General features: G+C 32.3%; 2 protein-coding genes across 2 annotated transcripts; both read left to right on the forward strand.

The window, feature by feature from the left end:
• The first annotated feature begins 2,383 nt into the window (after positions 1 to 2,383).
• Positions 2,384 to 3,112, forward strand: LOC111391127 (zinc finger BED domain-containing protein DAYSLEEPER-like). The gene has a single exon (XM_023016274.1). It carries the CDS (start codon positions 2,384 to 2,386, stop codon positions 3,110 to 3,112), a length of 729 nt encoding a protein of 242 aa, XP_022872042.1.
• Positions 3,113 to 3,893: 781 nt separating this feature from the next.
• Positions 3,894 to 4,806, forward strand: LOC111391128 (zinc finger BED domain-containing protein DAYSLEEPER-like). Its single transcript, XM_023016275.1, has 3 exons — positions 3,894 to 4,500; positions 4,575 to 4,642; positions 4,729 to 4,806. The coding sequence occupies exons 1-3, from the start codon at positions 3,894 to 3,896 to the stop codon at positions 4,759 to 4,761; spliced, it is 708 nt and encodes a 235-aa protein (XP_022872043.1). The 3' UTR covers positions 4,762 to 4,806.
• Positions 4,807 to 13,215: the final 8,409 nt, after the last annotated feature.

Raw genomic sequence — 13,215 nt, forward strand, 5'->3', positions numbered from 1 at the left:
GGATGTCGATAACTACGAGGGTGGATGTCGACAATGGATAGATGCTGACGACTGTAAAAGGAAATGGCCATGGATGGGTGGGAATGGGTTCGGGTGGTGACGAGGGTTTAGTGGGGTGGGTAAATTAATTTAATTTAATATTATTATTATTGTCTAAAATTAAAAATATTGAATTAATAGTTGACTTTTGAAATTTTAAACTTAATCTTTGAAAATTGAACTAATGCATTTTTAATACCTGATATATGAATTTTTCCCACAAATAATCGGATCATAAATTTTCGTTTTGCTCAATCAAATCATGCAGTTTCAAGATTAGCCCTGTATTTGGCACCCATTTCTTAATATTTGTTTTTTAAATTTAATTTTAATTACATATTTAATAAAATTTAAAACTTATATTATATTAGGGATGGCAATTCGAACTGTCAAAACCGAAAACTGTGGTTAACCGAACCGAATGGGGCGAAAAACCGAACCGATGGTGTAATGGGGCGGATATGGTATTTGATATTGGTGAACCGCTATGGAGCGGTGCGGGTATGGTATTTACACCCTTGCCCCAAAATCGAACCGATTACCCGTAAAAAAATAATAATAATAATAATTGAGCAATTGGTTATTGGACTTTCCACTATTTTTATCCAGCCCAAAATAAAATTCTGCCCAATACATTTACTATACCAGTCGTCCAGCCCAACTGCCCACAACCCAATTACCATAACCCATAGTATTAGACTATTATAGTAATAGAAATTATAGAAATATAGAATAATAGAAATTATAGAATCGGATTCGGGACCTTCGGGTATATGAGAGTGTAATTGTGTAAACCCTAGTCCTTCACAAATTAGTGAAATCAGCCACAGACCACACTCACGCAGCCGGCAACCACAGCTCCACGCCTGACGGCTCATCGCCTCCAGAGTCCAGATAGGTATCTTCACGACATCACCGGTTCACCCTACTACAAAAACGCACACAGCCACGAGCTTCACTGCTCCTGCCTCCGACAGTCCTACCACTATTTGAGGTAAATGAAATACTGAATCATCTTCTTCTGCTTTCGCTGTATTTGAGTTTTTCTGTATTTGAAGGAACTGAAGTGCACGCCCATGTTGAAGTATGGATTTAATTCACTGCATTAGTATTATGGGACATTGGGGAAAATGGGTTTTGCAAAGAAAGTGTTTGATGAAATGATTGAAAGAAGTTAGGCTTTGTTTTCTAAGTAGTTAATATAAATTGAGGACATGAAAGAATTATTGATAATGTTGACTGGGATGCAATTCGGTTGGATGTCTTTCAGCAGCTTTATAGGTAGCACCATCAAAGAAACATTGGCTATAAAGTATCAATTCTCCTGTGACTACTGTTATCATACCAGCAACATTCTCCGTTGCACTAGAATATGAAAAACCAATTTTCGTTTCTCAATTTGTACTTACTGAAGTTCATTCATTTGAGATCGAGCTTGCTGAAGTTCTATTTGAAGGATAGATATCATTGGAGTAGCATTTGTTGGTTGGTTATGGGTTAGCCTGTTGCTTGCTTTAATGTATCCAATGTTTTGCAACCAACAAGACCCCAATTTGTTGTCCCTTCCATTGAGTCGTAAAGTTCAAACGGGGCTTAAACTACAAGAAACAAAATTATTTTCAAGATTGAATAGATAGGCTAATGAGTAGAAGAACAAAAAGGAAGAGAATTTTTGACTGTTGATAAAACGGATCCAAGTTTTAGTAATCAATCCATGTAAACACACCACAAATTTTCAACTATAAAATTGTTCAATGAACTTTATGAAAAGCCAAATATATAATTGTATAGAATAGCACATTTTGCAAAAGAGAATCTCTAATATATGTAGATATTGAATTATTGATAATCCGAAGTGAACCAGAGTCCACATTTCTAGCTTTTCATGGGAAGGGAATCTTCAATTTTGATTTTTGTTAAACTAGTCCAGATTAAATTTTGTAGTGCTTGGAATATATGATTGATATGGCTGGTTCCAAATTAATTTAGACTAGTTATCTATGTATATATTTCAATTATGTTAGTCTATAAATATGTATTAGAACTTTTAATTTTTGTCATTATCTTGTGTTAGTCATTATTTATTGTTTATTTTTTTTATCCGAATTCTATTTACTGCTTTAAATATAAGTTGAAAGTCTAGAGGACAAAAAGTTGTTTTTGAACTAAAATAAAATAGCCTCCTCACATATAGTTTTAATATAATTATTGAGCCTTCTGATTTATATTGATATATAAGTTATTTCTCTATCTTTTAGCATTCCACTTTTGTAAATTTTTCACCTAATGAAATTAATGAATGCCTAAGTTTTTGAGTTTGTTGATTTTTTTTTTTTGAAATTAGATGTCTTACCAGGGGTCAGAATCTTCCGTTCCTACTCCCCCCGCTTCAATTGGAAGCGCTTCTGCTTCAATTCAAGTTGGAGATACATCAACAAGTACACCAGTTACTTCACAAAGTCCAAGTGAGGTAAATGCAAATCCTATTCATATAGATTTAGGTGATGATGAGGAGATGACTGAGGAAAATAGAAAAAGAAAATTGACCTCTTCAGTGTGGCAGCATTTTAAGCTACAGAGAATTAATAATGTGTCCAAAGCAATTTGCAGACAATGCAACAAACAGTTAGGGGGTGAGTCGAAAAATGGGACAAGTCATTTACATGCTCATTTAAATAGATGTCCTCTTCGAGGTCAGAAGGATGTCAAACAGATGTTTTTGAATCAATTTAAAGAACCTAGTGGTAGGATTGCAATGGGAGCATTTAATTTTGATCAAGAGAAAGGTAGGACAGAACTTGCAAATATGATCATCCTGCACGAATATCCTCTTTCAATGGTTGAGCATACTGGGTTTAGAAAGTTTTGTAATACAATTCAACCATTATTTAAAGTTGTTTCTCGTAATACCATCAATGCTGATATCTTGAAAATTTATGATTATGAGAGAACAAAAGTAATGGGCTTGTTAGAGAGGACCAATAGTAGAATAGCAGTCACCACTGATATGTGGACATCCAATCAAAAGAAGGGATTTATGGCTATCACTGCACATTACATAGATGATTCTTAGAGGCTTCAGAGCCGAATTTTGAGTTACAATAGTTTTATAAAATAGACTTTAAGCTACTATCGTATTTTCTGAAATTTTAAGTTATCTTACGAACTTTTTTTCATATCCATATAGATTTATATATGTCCCTTGTCCCCACACTGCTGAGTCACTGTCTACTATGTTAATGGATTGTCTATTTGATTGGAATATTGATAAGAAATTGTTTACACTGACTGTTGATAATTGCACCACGAATGACGCTGTGATTAACATTATGTTAGATAAGCTTTCTCTTGGTTCTTTATTGTTGAATGGTGAATTTTTCCACTTGTGGTGTTGTGCACACATATTGAACCTGATAGTAAAGGATGGTTTGGATGTCATTAGCCTGAGTGTTGAGAGAATTCGCGATAGTGTTTCATATTGGTCAGCAACACCAAAAAGAGTTGAAAATTTTGAGGCAGTTGCACGACAAATGAAAATCCCTTGTGGAAAAAAGTTATCATTAGATTGCAAGACTCGATGGAACTCTACGTATCTAATGATTCATACTGCTTTGCTTTACAAAGAACTTTTTCCTCGACTAAGGTAAAGAGAGCCTCATTACAGAAGTGTACCGAGTGAGAGTGATTGGGAATTGGCTACAGAGATTTGTGTTAAGTTGGAGATATTTTATGAAGCGACTGAATTATTTTCAGGAACAAAATATCCTACTGCCAATTTGTACTTTCCCAATATTTGTGACATAAAGTTGGCAATCCGTGATTGGAGCACATCATCTTGCGATGAAGTCAAATGGATGGCGTCAAGCATGAAGGAAAAGTTTGATAAATATTGGAGTAGCATGCATGAAATTCTAGCTGTTGCAACTATATTGGATCCTAGATACAAGATGAAACTAGTTGAATACTATTTTTCTTTGATTTTTGGAGATGAAGCTCAGGACGAGGTTGAAAAGGTTAGAGCATTTGGTCATAAGTTGCTCAAAGAGTACAAGAGACCACATCGTTCGACAGAAAATACATCTTTGTTTCCATCATCTTCACAATCAGAGTCGTCTACTACTAGTGGAAAACATTCTCGCATGGCTGGTTTTGATACATTTGTTAGTCTTTCTATTACTGCTGATCATGTAAAAACAGAGTTCGATGTTTTTCTAGATGAGCCAGTATTGCCTAGGGTGGACGGTTTTGATCTATTGACATGGTGGAAAGCAAATTCAATAAAATATCCGACTTTACAGAAGGTTGCAAGAGATTTATTAGCCATTCCAGTATCTACTGTTGCATCCGAGTCAGTATTTAGTACAAGTGGTAGATTTGTGAGCCCACATAGAAATAGGCTTCACCCGAAGACTTTAGAAGCTTTAATGTGTGCTCGAGATTGGCTTTGGTCTGATATTCATGGTAGGATGTATTGTTTTATGTTTGTTATTTATGCACTTTCTTTTATTGCTAATTTTTTCCTCTTTTGTGTGTAGAAAATTCTGGCCCTTCATCATATTCCGGAGCTTGTGCAAAGTTTGATGACGAGGATGTTGACGAAGAGGTACATTTTTTTGTTTAAATATTTAGTTAAAAACATTATGGATTATTGATTTATTACTCTACTTATATTTCTTATATACTATATAGGAATCAACTTTGAGTTTTGACGGATGCCAGTAAGAGTTGTGGAGAAGAATGAAGATTGAATATGAATTGAGGTTGAAGCTTTTTGAGTTATTGAATATTGTTTGTTAAATTTGGATTTTACGTTTGAGAATTGGGATTTTTTTGCATTTTCATTTGGGATGTATTGTTGTTCGCTACATTAACTTAGTATCATGTTTTTGTTTTCATTTTAATTCGACGGATGGACCAATTAAAAATAATTTATTTTCGTGGTTATTAACGACCCGAACCGAGATACGAACCAAAACCGAACTGAACCGACTTTCGTGGTTATGGTACGGTTATGGTATGACCAAAAAATTGATGGTTCGGTGATGGTTTTGGACGAACCGACCCGAACCGAACCGTTGCCATCCCTATATTATATAACGTGTAATTATATTACCACTATGAATTTTATTAAGTGCACCACAATTTTTATTATTTTTCTTATTTACTTAATTATCCTAAAATAAAATTACATAATTAGATTTTTAAAATATTTTTTAATAAAATTTGTTCCATCATAAACATAAACCTAATTTTTTCTTTCTTTTCTTATTCTTTCATTATTTATATATATGTATTACTAAAAGGAAATAGAATTAGAGATGGCAGAGAGTTTCAAAAACAAGAAGATTGACACCTCTACCAGCATCAAGAAATCTTTCAGCCAAAAGTAAATTCAAGAATTTCTCACAGTCCTTTATATCAGGCTCATTCACATGCTCATACCCTCCCAACACTCCATCCACCATTGCCTCCACAATCGTCTCGCCACTGTACACACAAATATAAGCACAATAAACATAAAAACCAAACTCGAGAAAAATTTTATGAATATATAAATACATGTTTGGCGGAAAACAATCAAGAAAAAGCCAAACTGAAGAAGGAATTGGAGATTTATTCACATCAAAACCATTTATCCAAATTGAAAATTAAAAAGGTGGCTTTGGTTACATCTCCATTCTCAAATCAAACCTATCCTCTTCCTTTCCTATTAGTCTCGGCTTTCAACAACGAACCTATCCTCTTCCCTTATGTTAGGTTAAAAATGGAAAGCTGAGCGAGGGAAAAGATGAAGGAACTGCACAAGTGGCAACAAAAAGAGGATGAAGAAGAGGAAAGAAAGGTTGACAATTATCGTGAAATTGGTTCTGTGGCTGAAAAATTATCTAGAAGAAGAGCTTCAAAAAGTCAAGAAATTGATTTCAAGTTTTATTAAATCGGTTGAGAAAGTGGATGAGGTAATCATTCTTTATAGCGTTGAACTTGCTTATCCCAGATTTTATGTTGCTTTTTATGTTCATAACTGAAATACTTGGATACATTTATATGTAAATTAGGATTTCTTTTGCTTAGTTTGAAGGTATAAATTAAAATCAGAAGTGAACAATTAAACAATGTTAAATAATAAATGTGTCCCAGTAGAGAATTTCTTGGCCAACTTACTTGAATTTTTGTAAAATAATAATAAAATTGCATAATGAGGACTATTCTAGCACAGTTGCGAGTGAATTGACTTATTAGGTAGTAATGGTGGATCAAAACAGTAAATAGGTCGGAGAAGGGTTTGTAACCTATGCCTATGTTCGAAAAAGGGAGACGTGTTAATTACCTCTTTGTACCATTATTAATAATTTCTACAAAGATAAGTCATTTTCTTCGCCACCAAATTTTGGAGGTGATATTAGATGTTTATTTAGAAACATGTTTAAATTATATTGGGCTCTATTTACTTTTGACTCGATTTCATTGTGTGTGAATTATTTAATCTCAGACACTTCTCAATGTTTAGCTCCTCAGAATTTACTTTTCGAAATTAGTATTTTATGATGGTAATTTTCCTTCTTCAACAGCAATTTTTAGTCAATATCTCTTTTGAATTTTTGATGATGTTGTTTATAGCTTTCTCCTTGCCTTCAGAGTTGGCCACCCCTCAAGTATAATTTGTTAAAGCCATTTGAGGCTTTTTTAAAAATTGGGCTCTATTTATGGCTTTTTTGATGATGTTATTTGTAGGCTCTCTCTCTCTCTCTCTCTCTCTCTCTCTCTCTCTCTCTCTCTCTCTCTCTCTCTTATAAAAGAAGGGCCAATAGAATTTTTTCCCCTTTTCTAGCAATTGATGTATAAAGCTTTGCATTTCCTTCACAAGGATGCAATGCTAGATACCATTCTAAATATTGATGCCAATTGTGGTGAAAATGGCGACTTCACCATATGAACTCACCTTATACATTAGAGTAAAACATTTTAGAGAGTGATATGTACTTAAAATGAGGCTCGAAATTCATATCATACTTGCTCTGCAATGTAATGCTTATTTGATAGGATGAGATGGGAAGTAAAAGAAGATGTTGAAAATAAGATAATACACTTATTGCCCAAATATGTATGTGAGTTGAGAGTGACTTGAAGTTCACTGTCTTTAACTTTTTTCCAAATAAGTATGTGATTCAAAAGTTACTCGGGGCTCAATGTGTTTAACTATTTCCATATTTGATGTCAGGAAAAATAGGAGTTTGTGCATGGAATTGGACTTAATTCCTCTCATTACTATTAGAACGACATTGAAGTTGTTTCTTTTAATATGTAACGACATTGATATCGTCATGCATCAAACCCACAAAATTATGTAAAAACATCCATGTTGTTTCAATACGATATTTACGACATCGATATCGTTATAATTACTATGATATTGAACTCATTTCTTTCAATAAATAATGATATCAATGTCTATATGTATCAAACCCACCAAATAATAAAACGATATCTATGTTGTTTCAATACAATATTTACAACATCGATATCATTCTAGTTCATAACTATGACATGATAACATTTCGTTTATTATATAATGATATTGATATCGATATTTGTCAAATCTACTGAATAATATAATGACGTTCATGTCATTTCAATACAAATTTAACGAGATTGAGACTGTTTTAGTTCAAATCATAACCACAACGACTTTGAAATCATTTATTTTCATATAAAATGATGATTATTCATTTTAACTAAAAACAACGATTCGACCGTCCACGATCGCTTGTCATGCCTCTGATATACTTAGGATGATCAAAAGATATTGTCAAGCACGATAGATCTCACTCAAAAGAAACTACAATAATGTTGGTGTTTTCATAATTATCTAGTACCTTTGAACTATTTTGACAGAAAAAAGTATCTCGCTCAAAAGATATCAACCTACTTGATAACCTCCTTTGATCATCCTACGTATGTTGAAGGCATGCTGGGTAGTTGTGGATGGTCGAATCGTTATTTTTAGCAAAAACGATATAATTATCGTTTTATATAAACTAAAATGATATATATGTTATTTTAGTTCAGATTAAAATTGAAATAGTATCAATGTCATCAAAATTATACTAAAATGATAATGATATCGTTATGTATCAAATTCAAGAAATAACATTATGACAACCTTGTCATTTTAGTACTAATTTGATAAGTTTAAAATCATTCCAGTTCAAATCATAACCACAACTACATAGATTTTGTTTCTTTTTATATAAAACGATAATAATATCATTCTGGTTAAAAACAATTATTCGACCGTCCATAGTCACCCGACATACCTTTAATATATGTAGGATGATCGAAAAAGATCATCAAGTGGGTTAATACCACTCTAATGACTTAGAAAGAATGAATGAAGATACTTTCTTTTTGCTGGAATACTTCAAAAGTAATATATAATCATGGGAACAAAAATGTTCTCGTAGTTTCTTTTGAGTGTGATCAAACCCATTAAATAACCTATTTTGATCGTCCTACATATATCGGATGCATGTCTAATGGTTAGGGATGATCAAATTGTCGTTTTTAGTAGAAATGATATAATTACCGTTTTATATAAACTAAAACGATATCTATGTAATTTTTGTAATAATTTAAATGAATCAATATCAATGTCGTTAAAATTGTATTGAAATGATATTTACATGAAATAACATAATAACATCCATATGTTTTAGTACAAATTTGACGAATTTGAAATCATTTCATTACAAATCATAGCTACAAGGATATAGATATCGTTTCTTTTCTTTTCATATAAAACGATAATCTAGCTAAAATGTTTTATGATTTAAACTGAAACGATATGAATGTCATTAAAATCATACTGAAACAATATGAATGTCATTATGTTATTTTGTAAGTTTAATTTACAATGATATCAATATCATTACATATTAAAGCAAACGATACCTCTGTCATTTCAATCATGATTTAAACGGGAATTATTTCAATCTTATTAAATTTATACTGAAATTATATGAATTCGTTATGTTATTTTATGAGTTTTATACTTATGATATATTGTCGTTTTTTGAAAATTACATGAGAAAAGGTTATCATTGAACGAAAGACAAATGTTTCGAAATCAAAACATTAACCCAAAAAATAATAATAAAAAAATAAAGTAAAATTTGATAGGCGTGTATGCCTCTAAGTTATTTACCATCCGAGAGAGCAAATGGTCCCTTGGATGTGCATGCGACAGCTCCTTATCTCGTGTGCACTGTGCAAGTTTTTGTATGACAACTTTCATGTCATTTTATTGGTGTATAACAATTTCAATGTCGTTATGAAAACAGTAAAGTAGTGTGTTTTTTATACTGGAAAAACATCAATTTCGTTTTGTATCTCAGGAACAATTTCATTATCGTTATGTAAATCAGTGCAAGTTTTGTATTGGATTTACATCAATATAATTTTGTGTCTTAGAAAACAATTTTAATATCATTATGTGAATACATTTTTCATACTAAAATGATATATGCGTCAACTATAACAATATCGTTTGTCTATAATGTGAAAAAAAAACGCATCAACATAAAATGATTTTAATGTTGTTCCAATAACACAAACCAATAATAGCAGAATGACTACAAAATTTAATAAATCATTTCATGCGTCCAATAGGTACAAAATAATAAAGCTATAAGTTATGACAACATCACAATTTTAAATTTCACTACTGGCTGTTTGGCCTTTATAAGTTGAGCGAACATGATTAATTTTCTTACAATTAGAGCCTTAGACATTATAAGGACACGAGTTGACATCTCCATTTTGTATAACATTGTATCGACTTTCAACATCTCTCTAATTTTATCATACAAGTACCCGCAAGAAATTGCTTCCAAAACAAGAATAAGCGTTGTTTTTCCTTTGCCATTTCTTGCATATTTTCATTCCCAAGTACCTTCAACTGACTACTCATAGTTAACTAGATAACAAACTGAATCCATAACATATCTACAATGTTCATAACTGCAATTCAACATAAAATTTTTAAAATCTCATCAAATATTAAACTCCATATATTATTGATAACGAAATCTAAGTCGTTTTGGGTTGCCGAAAGTGATTTATAAGTCATTTTGGACAAGAAAAATGAAATGTATGCTTCACAATAAAATAACAAATAAAATAGCCAAACATGAAAAGCAATGCACATTAAAGCTCTAATTCAATGATAAAATGAATTCAAAGTCATTATTGATAAATGAACCATTAACACAAATTACAATAACATGAGGAAATGATTCAGAAAAAAAAAAAAGTAGCTCAAATATTTATTAACTTCTCTTCTTCAAATGCTCAACAAAAATATTGTAAGCTTTGACCACTCACTTCAAACAAATGAGTGTTCAATGGAATGATAATGGTAGATTTTAATATTTAATAAAGGAGAGAAGATGATGATAAGAAAAGAAAAATTATTGCATAGAGATGTCGACCCGACTATAGAAGAAATGACGCCAAACTTGAATTAGGGCTGAATGGAAATTGAGAGGTAGGGCATTATGTCTTTTTAAATACATGGATATTTTAGTAATTTCGAGATTGTATTTTCCTTTTCTTTTTTTTTTTAGTTTTTAGGCTATCTAACTAAAAAGATTGTCGCTAGGCTTTATAAGTTAATTTTTGCTTTGACTGAGCCTTTTAAATGAAAGCTCCCTTCTTTATCTTCAACTCCTTTGGAAAAACAAATAAGAAAAAAATAATTTCAGGAACTCTTTCCTTCATAATGAAAATTTCTCGAATAGGTTGAAAGGATAATAAAAATGAGTAGTAACATTAGGAGGATGAATACCCACTATCTTTTTTTTTTCTTTTAATTTTTATTGAATTGGGAGTAAAAATATAAATTTGTTGTAGTGTATTTGTTAAAAATATATTTCAATTGTGTTTTGAATATACTATAGTGTAGTAAATAAATTTTACAGTGGTAATATAATTACCAAATAATAAACTGGGCAAATGAGTGTCTCACCCTACCTTGCCACGCCATGCCAAATGGCTCCTTTGTCCAGAGCTTGTTTCCATGGCAGAAAAAAATTTCATATACAATTTATATCATTGTGGCTATAGTAGCGAGATCATTCCTACTACTCGACTAGGGAGTCAATAACAGGGTATGACTAGGCTAACGTGCTAAGTGTAAAAAAAAAAAAGGGAAAAGGCAAAAAAGAGATTTTGAAAACAACCCAATTTAGTTTTCATATTTCCCCTAAATTGAAAACCCCTAAAACCGAAACCCTTTGCTCTTCAATTGAACATCGCCATACAACTTACCATCTACGACAGCCATCGAAACTCGCAAGTATTTACCAAATATTTTTCTCGACTATGCTACCCAGCGGAGCACGATGCTCGTCTGTAAAAGGACCTTATTTCTCGAGTATCGGAGTGTCTTTCACTTATGGCGTTCAGTATAATCAACGCTGAGCTCCTCTTTACATCTTGTATCATTTGTTTGTTGTGCTCAGTTAAATGGGAGGTCACCAATGGTGGTGTAATTTTTCTATTTCACAATATGAAGATTGTATATTTCTACCAACAGCGTGCATAGCATTTTTTTTCAGCAGCATGCATGTTAATTAAATCATGTTTGCTTGGTGTAGGTTTTAATGATGTAATGGAACATTTTAAATGATTTTAATGTTGTTTCACAAATTCTTTTCGTAGAGTACGTGCTATGAAGGTTGTTGAATATGTGTTCTCTAAAAGCAATTTATGAGATACCACATAACCCCCGGACAACTAGGGGTTGTTCAAGAAACATGGCCCTACTGTGTGTTAGTTGTGCCTTGGTTGCTTTACTCTTTTTTTGCTCAATACATGTTAGTTATGTGTCACTCTCGTTTTGTTCAATATAAAGGCTATTCAATAGTGTTAGTTATGCTTCAATATCTTTTTGTTTGTAGTGTAGAATGGTCGGAAGGAACTCCAAAATCTGTCATGGTTATAGAGCTAAGACCCACTTTTTCAACAACTACCTTAGGAAACGCACAGGCCAGTCGAGTTCGGCTAAGTGACCAAGAAGAGCTCAAGATTTCGGTGGACGTGGCGATTCGAATGGAAAAAGTAACCACAGTAGTAAATGCAAAAGGGAAGTGACCAACTTGATTAGTATATATTAATCGAAACTTCTGTTGAAAGTACCTTAGTTATTTGGCAAACTTTTGTATATGTATGATTGCTTTAACTCAAAACCATGTTTGTATATAGAACTTTCACCCTTTTGTTGTACATGGAACTTTCATCATTTTGTGTTTCGAACCCTTACTTTTCAATGGATGTTAATGATACATTTTACATGGAACTTTCAACATTTTGTATATATATTGATCAACTACCTGCTACATCAATTTGGCCAATTTAATAATCCTGATTACATGTTGATCTGAATTTATGCTTTGATACAACATTTATGTATGTTCCTAAGCCAAAATTTTTCTTTTTATTTACTCATAGAATTCTTAATAAAAGAAATTAAAATAGACCCATAGTGTGTAACTATTGTCGTATGAAACTAATTTCATCCCAAGCAATATTTGTCTCTTCTCCAAAATCTTATGGTGATTGCAAAAATCAGGTTACTTACTATTGAGCCATATAAGTAACGGACTATTGACCTGCCAAAAACTCCATGTCACCTTACATCATTGCCATGAGAAACCATAAAAAGTTAGGATGAGGAAATATTAATGAGCTATATAACAGAAACTACTACCCTTTGGATAATGGTGTATTTATGGTATATTGTGAAAGAGAGAATGGTGACTATGTGGAATATTGTTGTTGTTGAGTCGACTGAATGTTGATTATGCCATCTGGTACATTACCTTGCCTCAATTTCGATGCCTTCCTTCTATTGACATTGAATTGATTTGTATATGCATAAAAATCAATCAGATTAAATGTACTTCAAATCCGATAAGGAGTATATGCAATCTTTAAAATGCCTTTCATTTCTTCGAAGTTGACTCCAAAGGACTTTTCCTCCAAAGTTTATTTAGTACTCTCTTTTTGCGTACCGACTTTGGATCCAATGCGCTCCTGCTTGGTGTATTTTGTGAATAGGTACAATTATTAAGTGCCTAAGAAGTCTGATATGAATGGACATTATTTCTATGATTCGAT

The sequence above is a fragment of the Olea europaea genome, unplaced genomic scaffold, assembly GCF_002742605.1.
Source record: "Olea europaea var. sylvestris unplaced genomic scaffold, O_europaea_v1 scaffold759, whole genome shotgun sequence".
Classification (NCBI taxonomy): domain Eukaryota; kingdom Viridiplantae; phylum Streptophyta; class Magnoliopsida; order Lamiales; family Oleaceae; genus Olea; species Olea europaea.